Source organism: Scophthalmus maximus, chromosome 6 (genome assembly GCF_022379125.1).
Source record: "Scophthalmus maximus strain ysfricsl-2021 chromosome 6, ASM2237912v1, whole genome shotgun sequence".
NCBI lineage: Eukaryota > Metazoa > Chordata > Actinopteri > Pleuronectiformes > Scophthalmidae > Scophthalmus > Scophthalmus maximus.
This window is the reverse complement of record NC_061520.1, coordinates 21,362,501-21,388,462: the sequence shown is the minus strand read 5'-3', so window position 1 is coordinate 21,388,462 and position 25,962 is coordinate 21,362,501. Positions and strand designations below refer to the sequence as shown.

The window sequence follows — 25,962 nt, the reverse complement described above, 5'->3', positions numbered from 1 at the left end:
TCTCCAATAGTGTGTAACACCTACTGTCACCATACGCCGACTGTGGGCAGCGTGCCTCTGTTTGTTCGTTGGCACGAAGTCGCATTGCTTGGTCTCCTCACATGATGGTGGCATCCTCTGCTGCTGATGCTGCTCCGGGGTCATTCTATGGCAAGTGTGAAACTGGCACGACTAAATAAGTGACGGACTAAATGCAGTTTGCAGTTTGAACTGACAGTTCCTTCAAACACTGCTCGAAGGGGGATGCCAGAGGAAACAAAGCCCTCTGTTCATAACTACCGAGAGGGATGAGAGCTGGGATTATTTTTGCTCGAGTTTAATTTGTGTGGTATTTCAGCATCTTAGTTGAATTGTATCAACACACTTGTTTCAAACCCCTTTGGCTGCCGAAGGCCACAAATTAGCTGTGGGGTGTGGCACACATTTGGCAAAAATATACAGGAAATTGTGAGTACAAAGCGAACACTCATGAAACTTGACCTATAATTATAAAATGTGACCCACCTCGTCAGCACATGACCGTGACCAGGTTGTTGGAATCATACAGAGGACAAAAGAGCCTTTACATATTTGATTGTTTGCCTGATGCTCTTCAAATCTGACATGCTCTCCTGGACAGAGGCTAATGTAAGCCAGTCCCATTTCCTGATTAATAATTACCTTGTCTATGTTTTAATCTGCTATTCACGCACCATGCCGACATGTGAATCCCTGGAAAAAAGACGGCATGATTTTAACAGCATATTCTTAACAGCACAATTTTTTTCAACATAAGTGTTTTCAAAATGAAGATCCAGTCTTCATTTGACTTGACATGTAGCCTCAACACAGGTGCTGATAGCATGTGCATCGTGACTTGTTTATTAAAGATGTTGTCAGGAAATTAGCATCAGCATAAATTGTGAGTAGATACTGAGAATTGAAGAATTTGACTTTCAGATCAAACGACTGCATTTATCTTTGTTTTTACTGACGATTTTCATTTACTTTTCATTAAATTTTTCCCTCAGAACTGCATCGCCACTCATGAATGCAACGGCATTGACATCATCATCGCTCTCATCCTCAACGACATCAACCCCCTCGGCAAGAAGAGGATGGATCTGGTACTGGAACTTAAAGTGAGTTGTTATTGGTTGCTGAACAAAGGACACATTTTTTTCTCCTGAGATTGTCATTACAGGGGATCTCTGACGAAAGAAAATCTTGTAACAATTGTGGCTAAAAATAGGTGCATGACATATTGCGAAGTACGAATATTCCTTTTGCAGTGGTCGTTGATTTACTTCCTGTGTTCAGTCTGGAATGCCGAACATCAGGTCGTCAGCTCTGTTCGCGCTGTTATCTGTGCTCTCCGATCTCTTTGCAGAATAACGCCTCCAAGCTTCTCCTCGCCATCATGGAGAGTCGCCATGACAGCGAGAACGCGGAGAGGATACTGTACAACATGAGGCCTAAAGAGCTGGTGCGTGCGGCATCATTCAAATCAGCACAGGGGGTAGTAGTTGGATGCTGTGTGACAGTGTGTCTTCTTGCAGGTGGAAGTGATAAAGAAGGCCTACATGCAGGGGGAGATCGAGGTGGAGGAGCCACAGGAGGGTGAGGATGAAGAGGAGGAGCACTCCGCATCTCCGCGAAACGTTGGTCACAACATCTACATCTTGGCACACCAAGTAAGCCGCCAATCACAGACGAGACGCTCACACGTATGAGCAAATGCTGCAGCACATACATGTGGTACATAACGCAGTACATAGCCAACGGACGTACAATAGCTTTCGCCATTCTACACTCATCTCCTCTTTGTCAGCCCACAGGCTGTGCACTGCTCAACAGCGGCACGTCTGCTCACACCATGATCTAGGTGAACAACCACAACAGTTACAGTTAAGCATCAACGGCTGTGAGCCCTTGGGTCGAATGGAGGGAATTGTACATGAGCCGTGAAATATGGCGATGTTGCCTCAGTAGTTGCACAGAGCTCACACATTTACTGTAAAGTGAACAGTTGTTTGTTTTTTTAATAATGAAACTTTGGGTGGAGTGTGTGTCATCAATCTGTTTGTCATAGATTTGATGGCGTTCGTTGTCATTTCAGCTGGCGCGTCACAACAAGGAGCTCCAGGCAATGCTGAAGCCAGGGGGCACGTACGGAGAGGGTGACGAGGCTCTCGAGTTCTATGCCAAACACACAGCTCAGATTGAGGTGAGTGGTCTGAACCGGGGCCATGCCACTGTCATTTTTGCATTTTTTTTTTCAATTCAAGATCTGAAATGTTGCCATCTAATTAAAGGCATCCGTGTTTGCTTGACTACGCCGTGTTTTGCTATTGAAGTCGATTTGAGTCACGTGATGTTTTTCTTGGCCCGCTTTTGAAATGTCACGGTGTACCTTTACTGAATGACGAGCACGTTTGGTATGTCTGCACATTTTCCTGTGTGCTCACTGAGAAAAAGGAATGCCGATTTGTGGCAGTGTCCTGATCCGGAGAAGTTGTTAGTTCAGTTTTTTCAGGCACCTTCTTAAAGAAAAACATCCTTTTTATCTGTATTGGAAAGTACAGTTTGTAACAAAACCCCAGTCAGATCATTTGAATTAATGAAGCAGCCTCTTTTCATATTATCTATAAGCGCCATTCCATATACAGTAGTAGACAGCGTAGGGTCAAGGTGTATTTGCTACGAACCAGCGACTGGGACTGTGTGTTTAGTGGCTGCTGCTGTGTTTGTGTCCAGATTGTACGTCTAGATCGCACCATGGAGCAGATTGTCTTTCCTGTGCCCAACATCTGTGAGTTCCTCACCCAAGAGTCCAAGCTGCGCGTCTACTACACCACAGAGCGTGATGAGCAGGGCAGCAAGATCAATGACTTCTTCCTGCGCTCGGAGGACCTCTTCAATGAGATGAACTGGCAGAAGAAGCTGCGAGGTACTCAAGAGGCTCCTGGTAACACAAACACGGTTCCCTGTACGTCCTTTTCTACAACTTTTTTATCTTCTAGTGCCTGGTTTACACGCTTTCCTCTTGCATCTCTCCGGGTCCCCTGAGTAGAACAGGATAGAATAGAAATGGCATCTTTTGTGAGCAGGAACTGGAGACAGAATGTTCCTTCAAGTCAGTCGGGAAATTCCCCAAATTAAGATCTAATGGCAATTCCCAAACTCCTCCTCCACACCTCTTGGTGATGGTCAAAAGCCACAATAGGCATCACATTAAGGGGGCGGTGGAGATTTCATTATTGAAAATCATCGGGCAGGAAACATAAATCGACAACCAGCTGCATTTCAAAACAGCACAGCTGCAAGAGTCGCTCAGAGCCCTTTAAAAAATGGCCGATAGACATGATCAACGAAAGTCCTTCACACACGTCAGACCCTGAGACAGATCTGAACTGTCACTCTCATTTGTGATTGGATGAAAATCCATTATAGTAGAGAAGCCAAACAGGGTAAAAAAAACTATCTTATCTATATTTATTAAACTATTAACTGCTTGGACATCACCACACTAAGTGTGGAGTAAAAAGTTAAAAACATATTTTGTTAAATTTTGTGTCAATGTATGCATTGAGAGACAAAGTATCCACATATAAGAATTTCCATCATTTAGCCAGACTTTGTAAGACCACTCCTCTCTCCTGCTGTTCCAAGCAGTGCTGCTGCTCACGTAATAAAAACAGAAGGATCGCAGAGTTAAATTGCTAATAATAAATCAACAAGTCAGACCTATTATTTCTAACCCCCTGCAAAGTCATTTAAAATCTGAACCAATGCAACCCTTTCAAACAATATCAGTCTTAACAATGTCAATATCCTTCCGTTTGACTTCTAATTGAACTCAGAAATGCTGCAGGATCCATGTGTGGTAGGGGCTGAACTCTGCTCCCTTTATCTCTGCACCCTGGAGGGATGGAAGCGGAGAGAGCATGTACACTTTGATAAGGAACTTATCATCTGATTTTAAGTTATAAGTTATATTATAAGTTAATCATTATAAGTTGATGAAAGAAAAAGGGCTAGTGTGTTCTACAAGCTTGTTAATGGGTGTTTTTCGGATCAGGAGAGGGTGATGTCAGCTCTGAGCGTAACGTACTGTAGTGAATGACTGACAAAGAAGGTTGTGGTCAAAACATCGAAATTGTAATACACTGCAAATATTTTGTTACTGTGGAAATGATAAAGGCTTCCTGTATTCTGTTTGCTCATATATTTCATAAGGAAATCACTGTCTGTTATTTTTTTCACTCACTGGAAAAAACGGAAGTGAAGGCAAAAAAAAAAATACTCAAATGTGAATGTAGAATGTGTTTTGTCTTCAAACAAATATTAGTATCATTTGGACAGTAAGTTTCAAACGGGCAGGAAAGATGTCAGAGAAATGGAGGTGACGTGATATTCATCCTTGTACTGGATGCACACTCTAATCTCAGTCAACTGAGTAAGCAGGGTGCTCCAAGTCTGCCCCCATCCTAAAGGGATCAATGGGTCGACCTGATCCATCTACCTGCCAGTTTGAGGTCATGCTCGGTCACACATGCTTCACTTCTGCAATGGCACCACCAAATTGGAGACTAGTGGAGGCTGGGTAGTGGTCATAGGGTCAGCAGGTAGGAGATCTGGAACAGAAAGCCAGGACAGTAGAAACCTGATCCAGAAACATCAAGTCCTCCTTATGTTAGGGACTGTTTTCACTAATCTGAAATACCATAGTTTTTGCAGGCCACAACACTATTTTGAGTTTGTCTTAAAGCAGGTCACGTCCCTGTTGAACCCCCTGACCGATTCTCTGTCAGCCGCAGTGAAGTGACCACTGTCTCTGTTTGGTTTGGGAGCATGTTGTGGCCCGTCGCATGCTCAGGCCTGAAGCAAGATGGTTTGGATACCAGCATTTTTTTTTCTGCTGATGCTAACCACTTGTCATGAACATAGTGACTTCTGTTGCTATAAACGTCCACCGACAATTCTTCATTCTCTGAAGAACATCCGGACTCAAAATAGTGTTGGTCCTGCGTGTGCAGATTCATGTTCGTTTACTCTGCTAAAATAGAAAATCATTTAGAGTGTGAAATGTGCATGACAGTTTGATTTGGTGTGCTCAAATAGATTAAGGATTTGCCTTAATTTTGCTCTTCAAAGTGAACCCTTTGTTTGAAATCACACCCTTTGGACATTTCAACCCAAATGTTACTATATTTGTCAAATCACAACGATAACACCCATTTTGGGGGTGTTCAATATTTTAGTCTGGTTGGAAAAAATAACTTAACTGAAATGCTCTGTTGCTGTGAAGAAACATGACAAATGTTTGCCATTGAGATTTTTTATTTTTTTTATTCAAACCCAACACAAAAGTAAATGTTTGTCTATTGCCTTAGGGTATCCCAACCCTCAGTATTTCCACACCGCGTGATTAAATCCTGTGCCACAGTTCATTATGGCCTTCCAAGTGGAAGGTGAGTGGCGACGGTAACTAATTGCTTTAGGTCCCTAACCTTAACTAAACTTTGATCCTAGTTTATTTACCATTCCTATGACTTTGCCCTCACCATAACTGCACCACAGTTGCGATGCTCAGATAGTGTACAAAGTTTCACACCGTTGGCCCTGGATTATTTGCTTTCACTCAGAATCGGTCTTTTGGTCTGACAATGGGTTTGGGTATCGACTGTACAAAGTACATCATCCTCATATTTGCCATTGTAGGCTTTGGCTACAGTTAATTGGAAACGGCATAATTGCACAAAACCTACAGTATGCACTTTTCTCCTCCTTGGTGTGTTTCACTTTTACAGAGAACCAAAATGCTGTGTGGAGCTGTTAAGATAAATTGTGTTTGTTATATTGCACAGTTCATTTCCTTTTTGCAGTAGAACCGCTTGTATTCATTTGCTCCTACACCTTGTCCTCCAGCCCAGCCCATCTTGTACTGGTGCTCCAGGAACATGTCCTTCTGGAGCAACATTTCTTTCAACCTGGCCGTGCTCATGAACCTGCTTGTGGCTTTCTTCTACCCTCTGGAGGGCGTCCGTGGAGGTAAGTCACCTGTCAGTCTTCACCTCTAGTGCTCGTGCGTGTGTGTGTGTGTGTGTGTGTAAACAATGTGGTTAATAGGAGTTTGACTCCTACAACAATGGAAATTAGAGTGACACAAACATTTACTGGCCCTGGGTGGGGCAGTAGGAATATAGTACATACTGTATTGTGCATTACCAGAAACCTGTATGACAAAGATGAACAACAAAAGAAATTAGGCCATGGCTTGTTAAGCTCATTGACGCCCTCCAGGTGCAGCTGCCAGTCGTAAAACAAAAGAAACATCTGCCGGCACAGAGCGGCAAAGACCAATATGGAGTGTTCTTTCTGAAGCGGTGAAAAGCTTCTTCCTGAGAAGCCACACCCACTTTCCAGAGTAATTGCAAAGGGGGGAAATGGGCATTATTGGTCATGCACTTTTGCAGATTTGAACTGAAATATGATCTCCACCAATTTCACACTTTAAGATGTGATTACAGCTATTGGTGATAACTACTGCACGTATAAGAGTTGTTTATAGCTCCTGGGGGATCTGCACAAAAGCTGATCATTTTCTCTCCAAGTGATGTCACCTGAGGCGGCGTCAGTCCGAACTGAGGACCACGAGTTTGGAAAGAAAAAACACAAAAACAGAAAACAATCTGTGGCTGTGCAGTTGTGAGCTCACCAGACCTTCGTAGCCCTTTCCTAACTTCTGCCAGAGCCTGGAGGCTCGAGGCTACTTAAGCATCTGCTAAAAGAACACACCCAAATCTCTAACCAAACTGTGAGCAATCAGGTTGCACTGTTGGTATCATGGGTGCCAGGTTTTGACAAATGCACAAAGACAATATATCTGTTTCTGCTGCATCAGATTGGATCCTTTTGGACAGTGTTCTAGGAGGTGCCTAACCCTTACCCAAACTGTTGGACTCAACAGCCACTTCACCTCCACTTGAAACAACATTGAAAGATCTGAAGCGCATGCATCACAAGCTTTTTCAATTTGAGAACTGGCCGCAGATCATGGTCTGCATCCACGAGGAAGTTTGCTTTCCGCCTGGACACGCGGTCCCTGGATTAGTCTTGCATGAATTTTCTGCAGCTGGCTTGTGATTGTCTCGCACACGGCGAGATTTATTATTAGTGTTACATGTGCACAGGACTTTACAGAACACTGCGTGCTCCTGTGCCTGTGGTTTGGGTGTTCGAAGATACTGATCTCGAACTGCGGCGCTGTCACCTAAGACCCAGATGGATTTGCTCTTAATTAGGGTTAGGGCCTTCCCTCTTGATACTGTTTCATTTTGACACTACAGCATGACCTATCATGTTATCTGATTTCTAGTGTCATTCTAATGCTGTTTTTTGGTCTAAGTTGGCATCTTCTCCATATGTAACACCTCTGGTAATAAGGTCCGTGTGTGTGTGTGTGTGTGTGTGTGTGTGTGTGTGTGTGTGTGTGTGTGTGTGTGTGTGTGTGTGTGTGTGTGTGTGTGTGTGTGTGTGTGTGTGTGTGTGTGTGTGTGTGTGTGTGTGTGTGTGTGTGTGTGTGTGTGTGTGTGTGTGCGCGCGCGCTTGTGCGTACAGACTTATATAAATACTATAGCTCCCCATAAGGCCTGGATCTCTGGCTGGACACGTTATACCTTTGAAAGTGACACAACTGATGAGCAACAGATACGCAGGACGGCACAAGTCAGATGTTAGACAAGTTATTTTACTCTCATGTAACCCACAACAATGCATCCTTGATTGATGTTTTAGTGTTTGTCTTTGGGTCAGTGTCATGAAATAAGCATTTACTGTTAAAGAGGCCAACACTGATGCACCAGAGTAGATCTCCAATGTACATGTATCTTCAGTTTCACATGTCTCTTAAGAAGAAATAGAGAAGCAAAACCGCTCAACAAACAATTGCTAAACAGCCTTTTGCAATCCTGGGACAATTTTGATAACAATGACACACGTACATTTAGATCCATCTCTTGTCTGATTAAAAAAAAAAAAATGTGTGTCAATACTGAAACTGCAGGTGATGTCATCTATTGCTTAACTTTTCCTCTCATATTTCTTAATGCTTACCGGTGTTGTCAGTACCATATAGTAATAACCAGTTTCTGACTGGCGTCCGCATTCAGTTCATTCTTTACGACTTCATAGTAATGAAGGGAAAACCACACAGATTGTTGCCTTACATCAGTTCACACTATCAGAGTCCATCAGTTTGTGTATTGAAACCCAACTTTTTATTGATTTAGTGTGATTTTTTTTCGCCCTCCCATATGACATGAACGTACATCACACTGCATAATGAAACTGAAAATTCTACTCTGAGAAGAACTACTGAAATCTAGTCTGCAGTTAGTTATTTTTGGATTTCTTCATTATTTTCAAATGAATAAACAACAAAAGCATTTGAAGAAGAGTTTTAGATATTAGTATAATCTCAAATATAGTTTATATGTATGAAGAACATGGAGGCAAACCACTCTCACACAACACTTGCTGTGCTGTCAATAGAAAAATATATATTTTTTATTTTTACCTGCAATGACAAAGAAAGAAAAAAGGCAGAGGTTATTCAACATCTTTGTGGGATCAACATATTTGACCTTGTTGCCTTGACCACATTAAGCCCTGGTCAGTCGGGTTCTGTCATGTGACCTACATTTGAAGATTTAGTTTGGGAAGGTTTGTCTGGAGCTGGGTCACGAGGTGTAACTGATTACTTCAGAGATATTATATTCACTCAAAGGGGGCTATCCAGGTGACAGCATGTCCTGCATGGCAGGAGGCAGGAGGAGGACAAAGTTACAGACCTGGGCATGTTTTAATGCACCATTTCAGTTTTCTGTTTGTTTAGCTGTCTCTCATTCCTTTTGGGTTTTTGTCTCAGTTCTCCTTGGGGGCAGTATTTGTGCGTATGTGAAAAGCCGCAGCCATTAAGGCCTCCATTGTTCCGCTGCAGAGTAGCAGAAAGAAGACACACATTGTGATGCGCATAAACTTTCAATTGTTCTCTGTAGGGTCAAACGGCGAGGTCCCTTTTGTCTGAACTTCCTCAAAGCGGCATAGACGAGACACACACACCAAAAAAGAGGTTGTTAGCGCAGCACTCGAAACTCCATGTGGTTTTCGGTGTCAAAGGTCTTCCGGCAGCTTAGCAGTTCATGCCAGGACACGCCAATCAGTGCGAGTAGGGGTTAAGTGGTGTTGGTTTGAAGTGAAGCCGATTATCAAGGGAAAATTGTATCCACTGTTAATTGTATGCAATGGTGACTTTTTTAATGTCACAGTGATTCTCATGAGCTCAGACATCTGTTAATATTCAAGCCAACTGCTAACTACTAACTTTTTTTTTGTTTAAATGCTTAATTTACGGAATATAAAGACAACTTAAACACTGGGGGGAAAATCGACATTAAACATAATAGAATCTGCTGCTCAGTGGTGCATGTTAGTAACCGTATGTACACATAACTCGCACAACTCTGTCTGTGGATGTTCCCTTGAGGTGGTTTATTTGAAGAGAAAATGTGGTTGCGCACACCTTGTGTAACCCCGGGGCCGTGCACCTTCAGAGGGTTAATCCTATGGTTTACATCAAACAATAACAGAAATGAAGATGAGTGAAGCAACACCAGTTTTCACCACACAACATACATCAGGCTGTGCTTTAATTCTATTTGGTTGAGTGTGAGCGGTTTAGTGTAAAGGTCACTATCTCTGTCATCTTGCACCTGCAGGCAAAGCAGAGATGACCGATCTTAGACCTTAGTCTGAGCTGGCGGCTGCCAAGTCCGCACAGCGGGGCAGCCGGTTATGACGCCGTACCTAGGACCGTCCCTGATGAATTCAGATGGAGCCAACTGTATTTTTAGCCAGCCGGGAGTTATGCAATGAGTACCCGTCATGTGATCCGTGCACGAGAAGCGGGCGAGAAGAAGGGAGTTTTTAGAACCGAGGGCACGGAGGGAGACGTCGAAAGTGGTCTCCTTGGTGCCTCCGAGGAAGAAAGAAAAAAACCTGACCGATCTTTCCAGCTCGATAAATGCGTTTGTGTGTTAACACAGAGGAATTATGTTAACAGTGACAAAGTGATCAACCTCGCTGCTACACGCTGGTCAGGACTTGGCACTGAGCTGGTGCCTGGTGAGCTCATGTTAATGCTTTGCTGACCCACAATGATTGAAGTGGAATACATAACTGTTGTGTAAAACCCAACACGCACACACACAAACACACACACACACAAACACACACAGGCAAAAACTGCTGGGTTTGTGAATGATATCTTTGTCCAGGTGGCACTTGGTGACAATCAATAAAACATCATTCGCAAATGGTAGACAAGTCGTCTACAGAGTTTCCACTAGATTATTTATATTTTGGACGTACAAATGTGTTTTTGTACAACAGCTTTGGTGACCCGAAGCACAAAGAAGCATGAGAAATAAAACAAAGATCTTGTCCGTGCTCTCAAAAGCATTCTTGTCATGGCAAGAAATTTCCAAAACAAATTTATAATTGATTAAATATGAAAGACTGCACTGCCGAATAGAGCCTGACTGCTCGGCATGATTTTGCTGCACCTTTTCAAATTGTGCATTCACTACAATTTTGTCTAAAGGAATGGGAGTGAAGGCGTCAAGGTTTTTGGTAATTTAAAGTCATGATAAAGTGTAGTGTTGTAGATGTGTGTTCTGTCTCACCCCTGAGTGACTGAAATGGCCTCTTTTACGTGGTCAAAAGAGAAGAACACAGAGTTGGCATAGGTGACTCCCTAACGCGACCGCCTTCCTCCTCAGGTACCCTGGAGCCACACTTGTCGGCCCTGCTGTGGATGGCCATGCTGGTGTCCCTGGCCATAGTCATCATCTTACCTCAGCCTCACGGCATCCGGGCGCTCATCGCCTCCACCATCCTGCGCTTGATCTTCTCTGTGGGCTTGGAGCCCACTTTGCTCCTGCTGGGGGGTTTCAATGTGAGTGTCACATCCCTATATTCTATGTTTCCCAGTGGAAGGTTGACTTGAATTTGCCCACTCCACTAAACTCCCCTCTGCAACAGTGGGACTCAGACTTTCGCTACTTCCACTTCTCCTGCAAACTCCGTAAAATGACTTCGCTGATCACTATCTCCATAAGGTAACATTAACCATGCATAAGTAACTCATACAACCCCACTTCAAAATCAATGAACTATCCCTTTAAACTTAAAGTCCCCCTCCACTCAAAAAAGTGTTTTTCTTCTGTTTCTGTCCTCTAAAATGTCTGACATGGACTATAGGGACCTGTGTCTGAGCACAATTTCTCACTATAGAGGTGTTTTCACATTCCTCTCCTGGAGTAGGAGATTTCTGTACAATTCTCTGAAATTTGAAATTCAAATGACTCCTGGCAAGCCTGATTTGGTACGTCACAAATACAGGAAACCATTCGCTCTCGAATATGCATATGTAGGCAAGGGCAGCCCGTCCATGAGAGGACGACAGGTGTCCCAGCAGACAGTTAGCGCTAGCATTAGCAGTTCGTGAATGTTTTATGGCTGAATCTCGCCGATGTTGCTGATAGCCATCTTGTTGCGCACATTCTTCCACTGGTCAACCTGGCGTGAGCAGCTGTGGTGGGCGGGGCCTGTGTTATTTGCAAATCATGAATATTCATCCTCTCAGAATTCCTCAATGAGGAATAGAGAGTGGATGTTTGTTTTGTTTTTTAACTTTTTGGATGGTAAAAAATATTAAACAAAATATTAGCCATAGCAGATTATTTTTATATACTTTAAAACGTGACTGGAGGAGGTCTTTAACATTAAACATATTGATAAAGGACTAACACGTACACAGGGAGGAAACACAGCGGCTCCCAGTAGTGTAGTGCAACCATAAACTGTATATAAAAATGGACAAAGTCATCTAGTCCGGAAAGTGAAGTCGATGGGGAAGTGCATAAAACCTGTATTCCCTCAAGTGACCAGCAGGGGGTGACTCCATTGGTTGCAAAAAGAAGTCTGTTCTGTGCTCCCTTGATTTATAACGTCAGTAAAACTTTTCCCGAAGAGTTTATTGTCAAATTAGACAATAAAGCAGAGTATGCATTGGGGTGTGTAAAGCGAATGATTGACAGCTAGTACCATCCAATCACATTTCACAGATGTCGGTGGACGTGCAGTGGACAAGCTCTTAGTCAGGCCCACCCTCCGACGACTCCTTACTTCTGGTTCCAAAAATCAAAGATGGTGCTGGCCACAAGGCTTAACTCCTTGTTGTCCGTGCTTCAGGCTTTTGAACTGACACATGTTTTCCCTCTAAACCTGGAGGTCTGACCTGACTGTGGAAGAAAGCTCTACTCCAGCTATCTAGATGACTGGTCCTGTTTTGCCCCCTCCTCCAACCACCAAACCTTGAACACATCGGTTGAGCAATTTAGCTGCTAATACAAATGTCACTTGTAGCTGTGAGGTGTTGACCCATTAGCCTGGAGATTCCACACTATGCTCAAACACATCCACTTTATTTGAATGAGTCTGAATAATGGCCATTTTCAAATCTCAAAAATACTACTTTTACAACCAGTACTACTATACTGGGTAAGGCTTCTTTTCTCACTTTGAACTCAACTCACTGTGTGCTATCTCTGTTTGTCCATTGCTTTTCAGTTATGCAATAAGGTCATCTTCCTGATGAGCTTCGTTGGGAACCGGGGAACCTTCACGCGAGGCTACAAAGCCATGATCATGGATGTGGAGTTCCTGTACCACCTTCTCTACCTGATTATCTGCAGCCTGGGGGTCTTCGTCCATGTCTTCTTTTACAGCTTGCTGGTACTTGAGCACACACACATACCATATACCTGATTCAGACATGTTCACACATTGACCTCGACCAGCAACAATATCCAACGTGTCCTAAATAGAAAGAAATAGGGTATAGTGTGCATGTTTTCATTAATTAGCACTGTCACCTATGCAACATGAGATAAAAATGGTTCAAAAGATGGTATTTCATTGCTTATAAAGAGACATTCATGGACCGTGGAACTGGTCGGGCCGGCAGGGCCCGGGCCCGACATGCTTTTGAACATCAAACATGTAATAAATACATTTTTAAAAATATATTGGCTAATTGTATCATGTGACGTGATTTAAATTTTCACAGACTAACCAAATGTTGCCCGCTTCATACAGTCAGTTAACCAGAGAGCATTGAGATATTTTTGTACTGTTCTGCAGATGCTGTAAGCGATTGTAATCCAATACACTTTTTTGGTTCGCGGCCTGGCCAGAGCAGTAAAATCACAACAACAACAAAGAGAGAGACAAACTCTCCAAAATCGCCTACTGCCCCCTTAAGACACGTGCTAGTGACATACGCTAGGACTCAAGGGTTTTGGCCTTGTGGTGAGCGCGTCCCCCATACCTCAGGCTGCCGGTTCGTGCCCCGATCAGTACGGTCAAAAAATTAACAACAAACAATCTTTCTCCAAAATCGCTTACTGCCCCTTTAACCAGTAAGAATATTTAAGTAAAGACAAAGATCCAAAGAAAAGCTGCGGCCTTTGTTATCCACATACAACCCATACCCCAATCCTTCCCTATTTCCAGCTGTTCGATCTGGTTTACCGAGAGGAGACCCTGCTGAACGTGATAAAGAGTGTGACCCGCAATGGCCGCTCCATTGTCCTGACAGCCGTGCTGGCTCTCATCCTCGTCTACCTCTTCTCCATCGTGGGTTACATCTTCTTCAAAGACGATTTCATTTTGGCTGTCGACAGAATACCCAATAACACACTAGGTACGTTGACGCACTGTTTCTTTCTTAATCCCTCACAGGAGCAAAGATAAATTACTTGCCCTGTCATGACCCAGAAAGTCACAGGAGTGAAACATGAAATGTGTTCCTGCAGTAAACACATACACACACGCACGCACACACAAACAAACGCAAAATGAGGTTAAGGAATAAAAAAGGTGTAATGCACATGTCTTTGCTTCTATGATTATTTTTTACATTGCTTTTAACATCAGCTACACTCACACACTGCATATAAACGATGTCTCTTTTAATATGCATTGTGAAAAAAATAATAACATGTTCCAATTATTCAGTTTCATAATGTTTTGTCTTCCCACTTGAACAGAGCACGGAGCCAGTATGGTTGGAGAGTTATTCTCTGGTGGAGCATGTCAGAAAGAAAACAGAGAGAACTGTACAGAGGCTATGATGGACGGTAGGCTGTGTGTGTGTGTGTGTGTGTGTGTTAGTGTGTGTGTGTTTGTGTGTGTGTGTGTGTGTGTTCGTGTGTGTGTTCGGGGGTGTGTGTGTGTGTTCGTGTGTGCGTGTGACTTGAGTGGAGGTCGGGCGACAGGGTCGAAGGGTTCCTTTAAGTTTGAATCCACATGCCGATGCATGTCTGTCTCGCAAGAGATTCCCATGTGTTTGCGTCTGCGTATGTGTGTTAAGGTCTTTAATGTCCTCGCAGACATCTGACTCAGGCGGAGGAGATTCGTCCCGCTGCAAATCTGGGCAGTCGGTTGGTCATGGGATCAAAAACCTGGCTGGACCGACTCGGGGCTTTCAGGGAGCTTGGTGAAAAACCAGGGGTTAAGACTCCTTGTGTGTCTCAGGAGAATGAGATGATGTAGGGGCCCGGGGTGAAAAGGTCAAGGATTACTTACCACAAGGTAAGAGTAGGTCGATGGGTGTACCGAGAGAACGGCGTGGAGGGCGTCTCACCGCAAAACAGCGAGTTCTTGCAAACCCGGCTGACCTCAATGGGAAAGGCCACCTTTAAATTGTTCAGCGAACCCTGTCGAATCCTCAAACTGCCTGGAGCCTGACCTCAACTAGGCTTCCCTCTCCACCACCAGCGGGCAGGCTAATTATGATAGTCTGGTGACTTGTTTTTGTGTGGATGCTTTGAGAAATGTCCATAGACTGGAAATGTCCCAGTCTTGTTAATAGTATCTCTATCAGGGTTGATTAAGTTAACCAATGATAAAGGATATGATATTTAAAAAAAAAAAAAAATGTTTTGTTAAATTTAACAGTACCATGAGCAGTTCGAACAGTAGCAATGCAGCTGACTGATAAGACAAAGTTTTACATCCAGCCCGTACAGGAAATGACTGTACCGGTGTGTCTCCATAGCTCCACTCGCCATCCAGCCGTCAGCGGTGGTGATCGAGGACAAGGAGCGAGCGTGTGATTCATTACTCATGTGCATTGTCACAGTATTGAGTCACGGCCTGAGGAGTGGAGGAGGTGTTGGAGACGTGCTGCGGAAGCCATCGAAAGAGGTAGAAGGAGCCAAAACACAACGACAATAGAAGGAATTGCACCCAAACTCAGTTTAAAATCAGAGAAACAAAGTGGCCAGTGTCATTAAAATAATTTTTTGTATTAAAATACTCCTAATTATCTTACCACTAATACTGATAAAGCTTACACAGTCGCTCTCCCACACAGATCGATTATTGAATCAAGTTGAAATAAATTAAAGTGGATTGAGAAAACTTCTGTGAGATTTAATTTAAAAAAGGACATTTTTCTTTAATGAGCCCACGAGAGGATCACCGTAATGTGTATTTTTAAGTTTTTTTCCCAACTTTAAAAAGCACACATGTCGGCTTGTTCCATATCAAATGGATGAGGTGCTTTGTGCCAGTAGGTCAAAGAGTTTGCACCAAGCATATTCATAACTCTGGACAAGGCGTAAAAATGGCAGCCCAAATGGGAAATTATCCTGTGTGAAGACAAGCTTGTTTGCGACCACAGCATGTGTTCGCATTGCAGCTTGACCCCCAGGATGGGGGCATGACTCATATGACTCATGTAAACCACAGTTAGGGTTACTTTAGGGTTATCTTAGCATTCATGTGAATTCTCTCTACTGTTTTCAGTTGTGTCAGGATGGGTTCAACACACAAAGTTGACTTCTGCACAACTGGATAGTGCCCTGTATGCAAACAGGCCACTGGGTCGCTGCACTGTGTTATCCAAATGACAGCAGCAAAGTCTATAAATATATTAACGTAGAGAAGAATTAAAAATAAAATAAAACTTGAAATATGAAATATTCTAGCAATGACGTATGAAAGCTCATAGTTCAAACGATAACAAACTAAAAAATAACAAAATGTTTGAAACAATCTTTGAAAGAATCGTTTTAAAAATTATTCCAAAAAAATCAGTTACTGATAATTACAGAAATAAATAGATAAAATAAGTATTACTGTTATTTAAGTATTAAAAGAGTTAAATCCAATTGGCACATGAGAAAATAAATCCATGAAGTGGCTGTTAACCAAAGGAGATGTTTGTTATTATCAGGAAAAACAAGTTTTTAAATCCTCCTCTGTGTGTGTGTGTGTGTGCGTGTGTGTGTGCGTGTGCGCAACAGGAGCCCCTTTTTGCAGCCAGAGTGATCTACGATCTGCTCTTTTTCTTCATGGTCATCATTATTGTGCTCAACCTCATCTTCGGTGTCATCATCGACACGTTCGCTGACCTGAGGAGCGAGAAGCAGAAGAAAGAGGAGATCCTGAAGACGACGTGTTTTATTTGCGGTGAGGGATCAAATAAAGACGCATTTTTCAACGTAATTCTAAATGGTGATATTGCAAAAACACTTAAAAATCCTTTAGTCATTCATCTTTTAACCATAGAAGCCGATCTGCCTGCTCACCAGTTAAAGACTTATAACCGTGAACATTCGTGACTCATACCCTTCTTAGCTGAAATGCCCCGCAGTGCCCTTTGCGTCAAAGCTGCAGTAGTTACTTGACACGCCACTGACTAGCATTACACCCGCCACTGACTGGCGGGTGTGAACGCCGGCGACGAAATCAAGAGAAATCACACGAGCGGTCTGCTGCTGCTCCTTTCTGAGCGTGTGACTGCTGTGATGCAGCTTCGCATCAGGCCTTTTATTTTTCTGGGTAGTGTAAACAACAGAACGCCTCCTCTTCCCAGAATGAATGGTTAGTCATGGCAGGTGCTGCTGTGGAGGAGGAGTGCTTCTTCCTGTTGCCATGCGGGTCTTGACCATGTTAGACTGTACACTCACTCCGCCACCGAGCAGTCACTTATTGGCATTCTTTGTCAAACGCGGTCATTCTTACTGCTTTGCGTTGGGCAACTGTACTAAGGGGTTATTCCTCTTTTGTGATTACAGTGCAGACAATTTGGTGAACATTTTTTTAAGCAAGTCTCGACTCCGATTTTTTTGTCTGCCCATTCTCTTGTGACCCTGTTTCCTCTTGGTTTCTTTGTTTTTTTCCTTTTCTTTTTTTTCCAGTCAGACACTGTCATTTAGGTCACAAGACCCAGCAGGCCTCTGTCATGTTGTAACACCAAGTGTATTTCTTCACTCTTCCAGAGAAATGAGATCATTGTGTTTATTTTGCGTGGGTTTGTCTGCTGTGCGTGTGTGCGTGCGTGGTTGTATCATTTCATTCCCCAGGCTTGGAGAGGGACAAGTTCGACAATAAGACCGTCACGTTTGAGGAACACATCAAAGTCGAGCACAACATGTGGCACTACCTGTTCTTCATCGTCCTGGTGAAGGTGAAGGACTCGACAGAGTACACCGGCCCGGAGAGCTACGTGGCCGAAATGATCAGGGTGAGGATGTTGCGAGGATGCACACGCATTCCGACTTTAAACCGTTGACAAAAAAGGTCGCACGTACGAGCAGAACCTTCACATCTCCGCCGCAGGGCCTATTACAGGAAAACTGAGAGAGAATACATAGACGCACTTCTCGTTTATGCAAATCCTCAGTGCAGAAATGCAGCACTGCCCCGCCCTCGTGTGTGATCGCACACGCAGAAGTATAGAACAAAAACTGTTTTAGTCTTCGCTGAGGTTTACCTACACTTCTGTGAATTTGTGACTGGTGTTTAAACAGGTTTGGACAGAGTTGATTACTGCGGCCTTTTTTGTTTCCCTGCACCAATAAGCCCTTTTTTTTTTTTTTTTTTCTTTTACCTCATTTGCCCCAGAGTACCAGGGCTGCTGCCTTATGTAAACCCCACCTCTGTGACCTTGAATCCTTCCAAAGTATTATCACATCAGTCAGCTTTGAGAATGGGGAATTAACATTCAAAGTCTTCTATTGGCATAAAATGTGTTAATCCGCTGAAGCAGCCATGCCTCGCTTTAATCATTAGACACACACACACACACAGAGAGAGAGAGATCTCCCCCTGCACATCACCTCATGGTAGACGCTTAGGCAGACCTGGACTTGAGCCTCACGACTGTTGTTGAGCAGCAGTGTGATGATATCTTTCTTTAAAAGTACCTTAATGACCTGGTATGTGTATATTGAAGAATATACACATATATAATTAAGAATCATGCCTATTTACAAATAAAAGAAGTGAATTAATATAGGAACCCTATATTAAGAGTTGCATTAGAATGTGTAAAAATGAAGCGCCATTTATCTGTAATACTGCTTTCCACAGTATACGAGTCTGATCTCCCGCTGATCAACTGACGTTAACGTCTTCAAACATTTTTAAACATAAAGCATCTTAATTTTCTTCCGTAACTTCCGGCTGAAGTTGAAAACAGAGTCAGTGGAGAGTGAGAGGTAGAGATAAAGTCAGTGACAACTGACTCAACCAGACGATCGCCGAGGAAACTTTCCGCTCCAAAAAAAAAAATGTGAACCAGAAATAAAAACGGATTTGTTTTGTTTTGTCGCGTCATGGTCGTGGCCTGTGAGCAGTTAGGAAGTGTGTTTTTTAACTGGCAAAGGAAAGCCCCTACTTATCAAGCTGTTGCTTCCCTGACGCACTCGCGTTGCCGTCAGTTTCTGACACAGTTTTTCTCATCAGATGCCATTTGGCCCACTAAACTGCCTCTTCTTGTGACCAACCACCTGATTTGGGATTAACCCCCATCCTCTCTCCCATTGACCTTTGCACCCTGCTAACCAAAATTCCGTTTGTCAAGGCTTCACTCTGACCAGCAGTTTTTTTCGAGGTGCAGACTAGGCAGACAAGGCCCACATGATGCAAAAGACCCCAGTGACCTGTCAGCTGACCCACTCATCCTTCACATTAACTCTCGGCTTTGCATGCAAGTGTTTGATGCGGGGGCCTCCACGTCGTGTTGTCGACAAAGATTGCAACGTTAACAGGGTTAACCGAGTTTCTCTCCTCTAACGTATACATCATTCATGGATACTTGAGGTTGATCGTATTACTAGAAAGAAATTATAATATTTTTTTTGCAGTAAATATCATTTACCAACAAGACGTTTTTGGGCCATTTAGCATTTTTTTGATTGTGATAGTTCAGACAGCAGAAGAAAGAGAGTGAGAGGGGCACTTATTTACATTTCTTATTTTTCAAAAAACTCACGGTTCATTTGTAATTTTTTATTCAGTTGAACATACTGTAAGTTTCATTATGGGTGCACATTTCTCCAATTTTCTTCTTAGCAGGAAAATGTACAGTAATAAAAGTACAGAAAAAAGTAACAGTCATGTACTTAACTTTTAATGTTTTTTTATGATTTGCCCATATTAATGAAAATACTTAGTGTCTGTCTTTCAATACACATATTTCTGACACAGATCTAATCTAATGTGGTAGAGGTATCTCACTCAACCAATAGTGTTTGTATCAATATCGTTGACTTATAGTGTGTTATAACCCTGATGGTTGTCATTTGACCCACTAGTGAACTTATACTGAATTCATTTGCACTATTTGTAGAATAGTGTCATTGTGTCGGGGGTTTTTAATTATGAACCCATGACATAAAAACATGATTTGTGAGTCCAACTTCTTCAATCTGTGCTGCCAGAGTCTCACCCACTGTGTTTCGGTTTATTTGTTGCTGCAATAATGTGGAAGAAAGCAACAGGACTGCAGGGGGTGTACAAGTCAGAGTACTCTGACAATGACTGGGACTGACGTCAATGGTGGAGGGCTCTGAGTGAAGTGTCACGTTGAAGGTGTGAAAGGATGAAGCTGAGGCTCACGTGGCTGCGTCCAACGCAGAAAGCCGACCACAAACCTTCACGACAGTTCTCATTAAACTACCTCTGCCTTTTGTCTGTTCGGACGTGTGCTCGTCTTTGGCGTTTTATTTGCGTATTTGTCAGCCGCGAGTGCCCTGTCAGCTTGTCAGGTGCCGTGTGGCATTGGCCCGTGACGTTTTCTGTTGATGTTTTAACCACACGGCATCCTGTTCCTCTGCGGTTTTAATAATGAAAAATGCACTTCCGTCATTTCCACTGAACCAGCGTGATGTCGGGTCTGAAGCCGCGGCTGCAATTCTCAGTTTACTGGAAGTGTTTTCATTTGAAAAGACGGGGGGTGAAAGTGGTCCGCTCTGCTGGCGACAAAAGTCATCCAACTTTTTGGCCCGGCATGGGGAAACAGTTTTTTTTTTTAAAAAGCTGTGCAAGTTAAAAAACACCGCTTTGATAGAAACTGCACATTCTTACTCACTTTCACACATGGCAAATATTGCACGACACATAAAGAGGCCTCATTAGAATAAGTATATTGGAGTGGAGCTGCAGCTGCGTTCAGATACTGTAAGTCAGTGTGTGTCGGGGGAGGTTGGTAAACATCAACCTCTGCCTCTTTGCATCCAGGAAGTGGAACTTGCTCACAACAGCCCTCTGCTCCTTTCACAATGAGTCGCTGCTGCTCATTATCTTAGTGTTGTGTGATTCCCCCTCTGAGCCGCCATCTAACCGAGGGTATGGTTTGTTGTTCGAACAGCCAGCCTCCACTCGCCCGTGTGTCTCGCAGTCAACCACCGTCACCCAGGGACTTTTCCAGCTCAGTTCTTCGGCACTGCACCGCCTCGAGACCGTGACCTCAGCGGCTGCGCGGCGTCCCTCGCTTTTCATTCATGCCGCATTACTACTGGGGGGCTATGCTAATTGCGTTCACATGACGGCGACATGCCTGCGCGGGATGTGTGTGTTTGTGTCGCGAAAAAAAACCCAAACAGAGGTCCACATGACTCTGGTTCATTTGGGTGTGGGTTCAGACGGCTCACAATTACGGTGGCATGTGTTGGTGAAGTGCCTGAGGAGACGGAAGCATGAAGGAATGCAACCGGCTGACCCCTCGACCGCGGCTGAGCGCACTCACCCGTGGTGCAGCTGCTGCGTTTCATGTTGTGACATCTTTGCATGTGCGTACGAATAATTTCCAATAGCCGAAAGAATATTTTTTCCAGGATAATGATCAACTTTACTTTATTTTCCAATATATTTTATATTACTTAATGCTCCTTACGATTTCAGTGCTGGTTAATTTGATGGAACATGTGGTTACTGGGGGAAACAGCATCTTTTAATCCATTATCTATACCACTTACACATTGAGGGTCGTGGGACGGGGGGTTCCCAGCTGACACTGAGCGGGAGGTGTGGTACTCTTTGACTTAAAGAGACTATCAGACATGGACGGGCAGTTTAGTTAAGCTGCGTGCATTTAGACTGTGGGAGGAAGTACAACGTGAAAAAGACTCGCGGAGAACCAGCAAACTCCTGGTCGCCCGTCAGGTTCCAACCCAGAGCTTTCCTGCTGTGAGGCGACCGTGCCTACCACTTACCAACTGTGCCACCGCTCTCCGGCAGCATGTGAGGTTTAATACTGCAGGTCCCAGAACTCTGTGGGCGGCGAATTCTCATCCAGGAGCTCCTTTGTCAGACATGCATCAGGCCGAGCAACCAGTGTGTCTGTCAAACGCATGTTGTTTAGTAAAAGAAGACGCAGTAAAGTTGGTTACCTCGGTGAAGTTTTTCCCTGGGGCAGCTCATTCCTGTTCCCTCACTCCCTTCGATAGAACAGGATCGCTGATGCACCGGCGAATGACTGTAGTTTCGTAGGCGCATTTTCGATAACAACTGCGTTAACCTATGTGACAAATACTGTCCCATGTCGTTTTACTGTGACTGTATCACAGAAAAAGAGTCACAGTGTTTTGAAAGTTGAATGCTTTTCACAGTAATAAGCCGTCACAGCTTTGGAACATTGTTGGAGGTGCGAACGGTTTAAACACCGAGATGTAATAACAGTGGATTTCATGCTGCGTCCCTCCTTCATTTTAAAAAGCAAGTGATTCCAGCCACTGACAAAATAAAAACTACGATATGAAAAAGTGACCACGCACTGTGAATGTATTAAATGGCCGTCGCCGGAAAGGCGTGAACCATATGTAGCATCACAGACGTACGCATGATTTTGTGGTTTGTTCGTTTTTTTGCCTCGTTATTGAGACTTGCATAAAAATTCCAACAATAATCAGACATTTTTGAATAATCCAACACTTCTCACTCATCGGTTTCGAACATCAACCACGTTCAGACAACAGATCACAGAATCTGCTCTTGGAAAAACCTTTTCACCGACGTGTTTGTGCCTTCGGATGATTCACGGGGAGTTTGTGTCTGTACAAATATGAAAGAACTGATAAAGATCCATGCATCACACCTTAATGTCACGCCCGCGCTGCTGACGCCAGTCGGGTCAGGAGTTATTTTGCAGTTACTTCTCCGCGAGGAGAAATCAATGTTACAGCTAAAATTTCAAAAAGCGTACACCAAAATTCGAAGCCCCCTGCCCCAGTGCTCCCGAGACAGTGGCTTACGGGAGCGTTCGAGAGCTGCGTGTTTTATCTCGGCGCTACGCGTGATGCAATGTGTGTGTGTGTCGTCAAATGAGGAAATGTCTTTCTCTAAGGTCACGGGGGGGGGGGGGGGGGGGGGGGGGTTATGAGTTATCCACTTTCGCCATGTGCATGGTGAGTCTAGACATGACAGAAATATACCACAGATAAGTGAACTTCCCAAAAACACCTGATCTCAAAAATGCCTTCACATCCTGTGTGATTGTAATTCGTCAAGTCTCTTAATGATTGTGAGATTCCGCCTTTAAGTGCAGGCTTCGGCTCGCTGCACAAAAACAGCCGAAGAGATGAAGCGGGGCCTACGGTGGAAAAACACAAATGAAAATGGGGCTTGGCAGTTGCACACGCTTAATGCTGACTTTGCGTTTTAACGTGTGAAGCACTTTAACCGTCACTGAAAGTTCGAAATGAGACTATGAGGCCGTAATGAATGTGATAAATGGAAAATTGTGTTCTCTAGTGCTGGCCCTGACCCTGCAGCTTTGTGTTTAAACCAGGAGCACAACTTGGACTGGTTCCCACGGATGCGGGCCATGTCCCTGGTCAGCAGCGATGCGGACGGCGAGCAGAACGAGATCCGGAGCCTGCAGGAGAAGCTGGAGTCCACCATGAAGCTGGTGTCCAACCTCTCGGGCCAGCTGACGGAGCTCAAAGAGCAGGTGGGTCGCGGTGCACACTTTGAACGGTCCGACTCCCTCGCGTGGGAAGTAATTCTGTCGATGTGGAAACGTGGTCGATGGTTTTGTTTGTTGTTAGTTTGTTTGTTTGCTTGCTTGTGGCTCCCAAATGCGAAACGCAATGAGTCACTGTGCACAGTGCAGCTCGCGAGGCTGTCGGCAGGATTTTATTTTCTTCAACATTGAGCAACGGCCTATCTTTACTTTTCTCTGAAATTCCTTATTGACCTTTCACTGAAGATTGGAGTTTTGCATTTGTCGTCTATTTATTGACTGGTGAGTTACTTCACCGAGTGTTTTTATTTTTTATTTTTACAGATTAAATTTACAGATTGGGTTAGGGTTAGTGCTACTACATTGTGCAATGGCTAAGATTGCACAACAGCCGCAATCGACCGGTTCTAGTAAACAGAATTGTGTGTCTTTACCCTTGAAATGAGAACTATCTGTGAGGAAGTGAATGTTACCAAGATATTTTGACACAGACGGGGGGGCGCTGTGAAGGGCACCGTGGCCTCCAGATTCCAAGGACCGCTTGACTTTATCTTGAGGAACAATTCGAAAGTTACAGATGCACAGACGAGTCTGTTTGTTTATTAAATTAAATTAAATTAAATGATTTCAATGAAATAAACAAATATCATCCAAATGAGCACAAGCAGGAAATTTGTGCTACAAGAAATTGGACCAAAAAAAAGCCAGCGTCCTACTCCTAACTGAGTTTCAACTGTCCACCCAATGTACTTTAAATTATATTTTTTGGCCAACACTGTGCAGAATGATCTCCCCTGGAACACTCATCGCAAGACCACTCGGCACTCTCACTTTTAATGTTGTCGCGTTTCAGTGTTGACGTGCAGATCACCTCCTCGTGTTAACTAAAGTCGATTCTCAGCAGAAAGACCTGCTCTTCTTCCTGTCGGTACAAAGGTTGACGTGTATGTTTTGACTAATGTTCCTCCAGTTGATCTCTGAAATTTTCCTTTTTCATCTGAGTTTCAGTGTTAGTCGTTTGTGTTCTGCTGCTGCCGTCAGGAGCAGGAGCGGCGCGGGCGGCGCGGGCGCCGGGGCCCGGCGGTATTTCAGTGCGGCGGCGTCATTTGTTAGTTTCTGTAAAGTGATCTGAAAGGATGAATCGATGAGGACTGCGGACGAGAGAGCCCGCCGGTATATACAGCAAAAGGCACAGGTGGGATGATTCATAACTTTTATTTGAATCTGTCCTTTCTGTTGATCACCAGATGACGGAGCAGAGGAAGCAGAAGCAGCGGATTGGCCTGCTGGGCCACCCACAGCACATGAACGTCAACCCCCAGCAGCCTGCATGAGGTCCACGGACCACGGACCACGTCGACCGCGTGTCTGGACACTCTGCACATCATGTTGTACTGTACTGGGTGTGAGTTTAACTTATAACGGTAGGGAAGCACTGTAACGTAGGTAGTCATAAGACGACGTGTAGCTCCGTCACGTGTTACTCGCTGCAGTAACATTCACCCCGCCTCATTCTGTTTCGGCCCGGTCGGACTTTGTGCCAAATGGTTTTCTGCGTGGAAATGAGTGGGATTCCTCGACATTTGGCCTCAACTTGAAACTAGACGGAGCTGAGGGAGTGTCATTGTTCATTTTCTTTTGATGTTTTCTATTTATGCTTCAGGCATAATGAGCAGTATTAAATGTCTTATTTTTCGTATGTGTCTGTGCAATACTTTTCTTAAATATGCAACCTCATGTGGGGATTTCAGTTCCATCATCATCGTCATATCTTAACTCAAAGCGTGGGCCAACTTTATTGTTTGTACTTTTCTGTCACTGGATGAAATAGGGAGTCTTTGCTGTCTTTACTTACGCAAATATAGAGAAAATATTTAATAAGCTGGCCCTCTCAGTTTTTCCTTCTTATTTTTTTTCTTTCTTGAAAACGTGCATACTGCTTGAGCGTCAGCTGCACACGACAGTGTATCGTGCGAGAGCAATATATACGCAGATAGTTTTCTTTCACCTGCGTTCATCCAGTGGTGTCACATCTTTATGATAGTTTTACTTTCTTTAATCAATTTCGTTCTGAAGGACATTTAGAACGTTTGACTCGTCTTGTCACGTATATTGCATTGTCGCTCCCGCTTTTACAATGTGCTCAGGAGTTGCATAACTTTTACTTTGATAAACTTCATAAGCGCAGGTTTGCACATGTTTTGCTCCGTCTGTGCCATTTTAAGTCTGATAACATTTGCTGCTCGTGCCGAGTCACAAACATTTATGCTCTCCTTCACTTAAATGTATAAGTTGGTTTAGAATTCTCTTCTCTTTTTTTTGGGAGTACTGTATGTACATAAAGTTTGTTGCTTACTTATGCTTTTGTATAGAAAAACGAGATGGATGGGGGAAGTGTAACTCAAAATGAATGTTAACATGAATTTAAAAAATCTAAGCACTGTCAATTTGTATATTGAAGTAGGGTTATTTATTAAAATTGATGTAATTATCCTTTACTTCCTGTGCCGTGTTTGTGTTTATTGTTGAGGTGATATAATTGAATTATTATAAGAAATTATCCGTATACTAAACCACCAATGTGCTTAATTTTTTAAAAA

At 43.6% G+C, this 25,962-nt stretch overlaps 1 protein-coding gene across 8 annotated transcripts in view; it reads left to right on the top strand.

The window, feature by feature from the left end:
- Positions 1-25,860, top strand: part of itpr1b (inositol 1,4,5-trisphosphate receptor, type 1b) — an 82,357-nt gene extending 56,497 nt beyond the window's left edge. For 6 of the 8 annotated variants that reach the window (XM_047332701.1, XM_047332699.1, XM_047332700.1 and 3 more), the window contains 15 exons: positions 1,011-1,121; positions 1,370-1,465; positions 1,539-1,673; positions 2,099-2,206; positions 2,737-2,968; positions 5,911-6,033; positions 10,824-10,999; positions 12,676-12,840; positions 13,621-13,810; positions 14,157-14,246; positions 15,167-15,315; positions 16,419-16,584; positions 17,481-17,641; positions 23,189-23,350; positions 24,610-25,860. In XM_047332701.1, the coding sequence (XP_047188657.1) occupies positions 1,011-1,121; positions 1,370-1,465; positions 1,539-1,673; positions 2,099-2,206; positions 2,737-2,968; positions 5,911-6,033; positions 10,824-10,999; positions 12,676-12,840; positions 13,621-13,810; positions 14,157-14,246; positions 15,167-15,315; positions 16,419-16,584; positions 17,481-17,641; positions 23,189-23,350; positions 24,610-24,696 (2,151 nt within the window). In that variant the 3' untranslated portion in view covers positions 24,697-25,860. The remainder of the gene's footprint in view (positions 1-1,010; positions 1,122-1,369; positions 1,466-1,538; positions 1,674-2,098; positions 2,207-2,736; positions 2,969-5,910; positions 6,034-10,823; positions 11,000-12,675; positions 12,841-13,620; positions 13,811-14,156; positions 14,247-15,166; positions 15,316-16,418; positions 16,585-17,480; positions 17,642-23,188; positions 23,351-24,609) is intronic. The other 2 variants (XM_047332702.1, XM_035630821.2) reach the window with 1 other exon arrangement.
- Positions 25,861-25,962: the final 102 nt, after the last annotated feature.